Genomic DNA, 7,339 nt, shown 5'->3' with positions numbered 1-7,339 from the left:
AAAAAAATTTTAATTGTTATATTTTTATGTTAGTTGTGTAAATTCTTTGAAGGCACAAGATAATAAAATAGGTTGACTTTAATATTATTAGAAGCTAAATTTAATAGTTCAAATAAGCACCACTAATTTTGTTAAAAAAGTAATTTTATAATAATAATGTGATTTACATATTAATTTTTTCGAGTAAATTCATTTCAAAATTAAATGTAAAAATTAGACTCAATTACCCTAAAATTTTAAAGGTAATATAGAATTTGACAACAAAATTAACATTCATTAAGGAAATAAATTTATTTATGGCTATTTCCTAACTATAAATAATAACAAGACTTATGAAAAAATATTAACGTCATCATTTTTATTAATTAAATCATAATATTAGGTAGTTAATAGTTTCATAGGCAGAAATTATTAAGTAATTACGTAAAAATTAGCAATGAACAAGAATTTAGAAAAAATCTATTATATAATACTAATTTCATAATTAAAATATGTCACATATCATATTCTCATATATTCTATTTATTATCTATTCCATTATATAAAAATTAGGTTTCTGCACTTAATGATAGAGTTAACGTGACATGCTTATGAGAGTGTTTAGCAATTTGTTTCTTTTAACTCATTAAATACAATTCATTATGATAAATTAACTATATCAACTAGTTGATTTGATTAGATATTTAAATATCACATAACTTATTATAATTTATATCAATTTGATTTGGTAGTATTTTTTAATTTATTTCTTTTAATATTTTGTTATTATTTTTTAATTTATTAAACCAAAATAATTATACTAATTATCTGTATTAATTAACTAATTAGATTAATTAATTAAAATAATAAATCTATGAATAAAATAGGTTGTCGAGATATTTTTCACTAATAATTAAATCAAATTAAATTATATTTATTGAGCTAAATTTAAATCATGTGAATTAAGGACTAAACTATAATAAGATTATTTTGTACTCATTCAAATTGAACGAAATAAATAAAATTAATTTTGTTAGATAATCATAATCTTTTGGTCTTCTATATATAAATAGCCACACAAAATTATAAAAATCATCATATTTTTTAAGTTATTACACAAATATTATATTTAAAATAATTGTATATTTTTTATGTTATTTTAAAAATTATTATATAATTTTAAAATCATTTAATTATGTTTATTTTTTTAAAAACATTGTCATTATTGGAGAGTAACTAATGTTTGTAATAGTCTAAAATTGAGAAATAAAAATACAAAATATTAATATACTGAATTTTCGAAGTAGTAAATATATGTGATTATAATTAATGATTATAATTAAAAGTCTTTATTTTATTTCAATTTGTTCAAGATATGTTTATCCTAAATTTTATTTTTTTATTAATTAGTATTTTTTTGTACATTTAATTGTCATTAATTTATATAAATTAAAATGTATAACTTATTATAATTAATGATCATAATTAAAAGTATTTATTTTATTTCAATTTTTTCAGGACATATTTATCTTAAATTTTATTTTTTTGTTAATTAGTATTTTTTGTACATTTAATTATCATTAATTTATATAAATTAAAATGTATAACTTTAAAAATGTAGGTTGAAGAGGCAGTGGATAAGAATGTTTTTGGTTTTGTAATGCCAGCTTTGGCTCTTGTGGTCATAAGGTGTTGATTCTGAGGTTTAGGATTTTTAGGAAATGGAAGATCAGTCTGAATTCCTTTAATTGGTCAGAAATAGATTGAGATTGTGATATAGAAGTAGTATGGTAACTTAAAATATATAGTCCCATAACTTTATGTTTTATTTGAAACATTTGAATGAAAGGTAATGGTAGGATTTTTCAGAATCAGGAAACAGGTGTGGACTTCGTAATAAGAAAGACATTGCTGAGCTACAACGAATGGACTGAGAGTGAATCTTTTGGTGGTTGACAGCATTACTGGAAGCTATAAGAATTTTATGTTTTTACGAAGTTTTTGTTGTTTCTTTTGTTGCTCCACATTAGTGTGTTGATCTTATTTTGATTCAAAAAAAAACTTTATGTTTTATTATATTAGCATTTATTATTAAAATAGAGTGCAGGCATTGTAGTTATCAACTAGTAACTGAGTCTCTGATTCCATTTGTTTTCAACTACCTGAAGAGTGAAGACCACTTCTTATTTATGGTAGGAGCTGTACTTAGTTAGACTTAATAAAAATTATTTTTGTTAGGTTGGTACTAACTTAGTTAGACTTAATTATCAACAAAATTTAAATGTATAATAGGACCGATTTGCAAAAGCCCATCTTTTTTTATGAGTATACAATCAATTTCAATTTTTCCTGGTTTTCCTCATTCCCAGTTTTGCCATCGATGAACACTTTCTGAGTTTCTTCAAAAACCCTAACACGGAAAAGAAAAGCCAATAATGAAACTTACGTTTTCTTCGTTACCGGTGGATATGACGGTATCCTCTCTCTTATCCACCGCGGTTGCCGCCTCAGCTGGTGTCCTAATCATGTTGTCAATGTACAAGGGTCGCCGCAAGAGCCTCCTTCAAAGCCCCCACATTACAACGCTCTGTCCACCATCCGAACGCGAATGTCCATGTGGTAAGATCCTATTCGTTTCCCGATTCAGAACGTCAAAAGCCCTGGCGCAGCAACTACGCGATATGTTAGCCTCAAACCGTATTATTTTAGATCTCGTAGATACGGTTGATTACGAACCCGAAGACCTAGCCAAGGAGAACCTCGTCCTTATCGTTGCTTCAACTGCGGAACATTGGAACCGATATCCGCTACGATGGCCTATCATCACGAAAGACGTCGTCCTACGTATCGCAGCAGAGGAGTTCTCCGATTGGCTCAAGGAGAGAGTATGGAGCTTTGAGGGTGAAGTGTTTGCTGTGAAGGCTTGCACTTTCGGTGCGTTTGGTGTGGTCGCTAGGTTTTCCGAAGATGGCAAGAATTTGATGGCTAAAGCCGCCAATCACATTAGGGATTTAGGTCACGCTACTCAATTCAACAATGATTTTGATTTTGACAACTGGTGGCAAAAGGCTGTTGGGATTTTGAAAGGTGCAGTTTTGGAAGATACAGTGTCTGATGACAAGTGTGAGGAATCTGAACCTGAGGATGTTTCTTGTTCCGATCCAAAGCTACTCATGCCGCAGCGATTCTATGTTTTTGTGCAAAATGTTGAGGAAGGGGTATGTAGGACCTACACACGCAGGATGTTAACTGTCACTGAGGCGAAATTGATGAAGAATGACTCTGTTGATCTTGAAGAAGCAGATCCTGTTGCTCCTCAATGGCCTCTTGCCAAAAGTATAAGAGTTGATGAAAGGTTACCAATGTATCTAGGATTCTGTTCCGTTGGTGGTGTCTTGTACTTCGCAGGTGGTATGGTGCCTTGGATTCTTCCAAAAAAATATCAGGTAGGCTCGGACATTTGTTACCCCAAAAATTTGTGGTGCCTCGAGAATGATGGCTCTACTTGGATTTCGAGTATACGTGGTAACACATTCAAGAACGGAACTTTAGTAGTCCCATACGATGGCAAGTTGTTAATCTTTGGGGCTGATTGGGTTGAGATCTACGACCCAAAATCAGATTACTGGGATAGAAGGGAAGTGACTTATAAGGACTTTTTTCAAGGATATATGGATGTTCAATGTTATTTTCTGTGGAAGGACAACAGCACTAAGAATCACAAGACCCTCCTTTTCTTGTATTTTTTTTATGAAAGGCAACAATCACTCATGTCATATGATGTTGAAGCAAACATCTGGAAACCCATTGAGTGCCGGTTTCCGCCAATTCGTGATGATATGTACGTTCCTAGGAAACTCCTTCGCTTGGGATCCACTGATTATCTACTCATTATTGATTTGGCCGCTACTTGGTACGTGTACGACTTGTCTAAGAAGATGGTCTTGGCAGATCTGCATATAGGTGGTCTTGATGATACTATGCTGGTGTTGCATGTTTTCTGTTGTCATTGCACCCGGAAAGAAAGTCTGGTCTATATCTTCATGGAACCAAGTCTAGAGTATGATAATCCTGACTTTGTTCGTTATGCGAGAGTAAAGCTCCAAATTGATGGTATTTTTTCTGCCAAGGTTGAATCCAAGGGTGATTTAAAACTTGGTCCCTATACCCAACTACACATGTGAGCATATGCACCTTTCTCTATCTTCTTTGCTTATATTATACTGTCTCAAACTTTCTGAACCTATCCATTGAACTTTCCTTGTTTACTTTTAACCCTTTGAACAGGTTTGCTGTTGGAGACGAAGACATTGAAGGGAAGAATGTAGCTTAGTTGTTGTTGTTGTGGTACCCATTTGGAATGTGTTTCCTTCAACTTATTAGAATTTTATCGTTAATGACCGCTAACAAAATAACTTTTGACTTAAACTTTTAAACTTATAAGAAATGGGATATACGAATTTTAAAATTTTATAAGACAAGAGATAATGTATAACAATAACACGGATACGAGACATGATACGACATTGGACATGCAGACACACGAATTTTAAAATTTTATAAGACGAGGACACGATATATATATAAAATATAAAGTATTTTTTAAATAAATTACAAATAATTTTTTATATTTATTAGTATTAAAATATAAAATAATTTTTTAACTGTTTTTAATGTCTTCTTTTAACTATATAAAAGTATTTAAAATATTTTTTGTTTTAATAAATAATAATATATATTATTTCTAAATTTATTTTAAGAATAATGTTAAGAATAAGACTGAACACGCTAATATGTGATGGTATTTAGGTGTGTCTAAGTATGTCCGAAGAAGAATTTTTTATTTTTTATTAAGACACGACAGACACGCGTGTTGGACGAGTGTCTGTGTCCAAAATATGTCCGATACGAAGACACAGCAACTCAACAAAGTGTCCGTGCTTCGTAGTATGCCACTATCTGTTAGATAGAAAGAAATTAGAGGCAACATTTAATATTTCTATTCAACACGCTTGCATGCTCTTGATGAGAAAGAGAAGCTGAATAATATTACATACCTTAAATGAGGAGTGTTTGCTGTTACTTTTGTTTTGCTTGGATGAATCGTTTAAGATTTTTCCAATCATCAATTATTGCTTATGATCCAATTGAGTTGAATACATTCATGGATGTAATATACCGATTTTAGATTCTGTTGGAGAATATGCATTTTGTTTTAATTTATGGTTACTTGATAATCCTTAGTTTCTATGTCAACTACATTTTATAATTTTGTCCGTGCAGTTATTAATTAATTTACATATGTCAACTATATTCTTTGTGTTGACACTGTTGGTTTTGTTCGGAAATTGCCTACTCAACTGGTACGAAGGATAACCCTCTTAAAAATATTGTTTCTCTGTTATATGACCAAAATGTTGATGCTTATTTGGTGGTTTACTTATAACATTATCAACTGTGAAATTCACTTGTTACTAACATTATCAGGTGAGAGGAACTTCATGATTGGTAAAACTGCTGAGAGGGAACTTCATTATCAAAGAATGGAAAAATGATAGAACTAGTGGTGTTAGACATGTACATTATTATCTCATTAATTATGTTTTGTTTAGTGCAGTCATCCCCTGGCAGAGCAACAAATAAACATAAGGTCTTGGAGCATAGATTTAGTTTTTGTGTGCTTAAAATAAGTTTTGTTTTTCTTTTTTATTTTTATGGAGAGGAAGAGAAGAAATATAGAAAAAGATAGGACAAGATATCCTCTACTAATTATCATAAATTATAAAGAAAAGAACTAATTATCATAAATTATAAATAATACATAAACTAACTGCTCTTTCTTGGTCTGCTTTTCCTCCTAGCTCTGCTTCTAGAAGGAACCACCATCCCTCCTTTAGGAACTTCTGCTTCTTCTTCTTTGTTCTCTTTGCCTTGTTCTTGTTCCATGCTTGCTTGGGCTTTTTTCTCTTCAACATTATCACCACCACCACCACCTTCCATTTTCACAATAATCTTCCTTGGTCGTCCTCTTTTCCTAGGTAGCTGTTTTTGTTGTTGCTCTATTATTGCTTCTTTTGATGATGATGCTGCTTCAGCTATTTCTACTGATGAAAGCTCCTTAATCTTTTGCGGTTTCTTCTTACCCATCAATCATTAATCATAAAAAAATCCTTCTTTTCTCAAATTATATATATCTTTTACAAATTAATAATATCCTAAGGAAACCTATTGAAGAAGAAGGCCATAAATAAAGATCCCTTAATAATAATAATATCCGTTTAAGGACTTACAAATAATCAAAGATTGATTATTCAGCACAGCAAAATCCTGTGCTTCTTCTTGGTTTTGTGATGATACAAACAAAAGAAAAAGAAAACTTGTCTCTCTTTCTCTCACTCTATCTAGAAGCATTAGAAAATTAGAATGTTACTGTTAAAAGCAAGAAGTAGACGAATATCCTTGACCAGAATAGGATTCTGAAAACTCAACTACAGTGCTAAAATAAATAAAATATAAAAAATCATAAAAGCTAAAAATGCTTGAGACAAATTTTAAGAGTAAAAAATGTTTAAACTCAAAATGTCTTTTTCTATTTTCTTTTTAATAAATCTAATTATTCCTTTTTAATCATATATTTAACTTTTTCTTTGAATTGAAGTTAATTCTTTTACAAATCAAACCAAAAACCTGAAATTTATAATGTGTTGCCACCACCACATCAATTTTCTTATTGATTCTCATAAACCATTTAATTCATCTAATGTTGTTTATACACACTATTTCTTCCCACCAAAAGCTAAGGAGGGGAAAATAACATGTTAATAAAGTAAGATCTAACTACATGCAATGCCACTCAGAATTTTATTTATATAATGAATAAATTAAACTTGGAACAGATAATAATAAATGAGTTTTAGAGATCATAGCAAGAGTGGAATTGACTAAAAACTGAAATTTTGTCTCTAATAGAGAGATTTTGTGACAAAGTTGATAACCTCTTTGCTCTTGAAAGTTTGTTTTATATATAGTGCTTGAAGAAGTATTTTATCAATTAAAGCATGTCTTATTTTGAATCGAAGTTAACATTTAACATTATTTTTAAATAAAGTATTATTCTGAGTGTTTGTTTGGGTGTTATTATTAATTTTGATAAAAAAAATCTCTTTTTAATAAAAAAAACATTTTTTTTAATTTTAACGTGTTTGATAAATTTTTAATAATAAAAATAAAAATATTAAAAAAATAAATAATATATTTTTTTTTAAAGTTATAATTTATATTTTTTGAAAAAGATCTTTTTTTTAAATATTTTTTATATAATAAATAAACAAAAAATATATTTTTATATTATTATATCTAA

At 29.5% G+C, this 7,339-nt stretch overlaps 1 protein-coding gene across 1 annotated transcript; it reads left to right on the top strand.

Annotated features, from left to right (window-relative positions):
* LOC107605749 lies at positions 2,364 to 4,415 on the top strand. The gene is made up of 2 exons (XM_016307721.2): positions 2,364 to 4,159; positions 4,267 to 4,415. Exons 1-2 carry the CDS (start codon positions 2,415 to 2,417, stop codon positions 4,310 to 4,312), a joined length of 1,791 nt encoding a protein of 596 aa, XP_016163207.1. The 5' UTR covers positions 2,364 to 2,414; the 3' UTR covers positions 4,313 to 4,415.

This window comes from Arachis ipaensis, chromosome B06 (genome assembly GCF_000816755.2).
Source record: "Arachis ipaensis cultivar K30076 chromosome B06, Araip1.1, whole genome shotgun sequence".
NCBI classification, from domain to species: Eukaryota; Viridiplantae; Streptophyta; class Magnoliopsida; order Fabales; family Fabaceae; genus Arachis; species Arachis ipaensis.
Note: the sequence above shows the minus strand (reverse complement) of the source record. Positions and strands in the feature narration are given on the sequence as shown.

What these genes read in the sequence shown, in the direction of transcription:
- LOC107605749 (XM_016307721.2), top strand. Translation starts at nt 2,415, where the DNA reads ATGAAACTTACGTTTTCTTCGTTACCGGTGGATATGACGGTATCCTCT. An exon ending in CCCTATACCCAACTACACAT is followed by an intron (nt 4,160 to 4,266) that starts GTGAGCATATGC and finishes CCCTTTGAACAG; the next exon opens with GTTTGCTGTTGGAGACGAAG.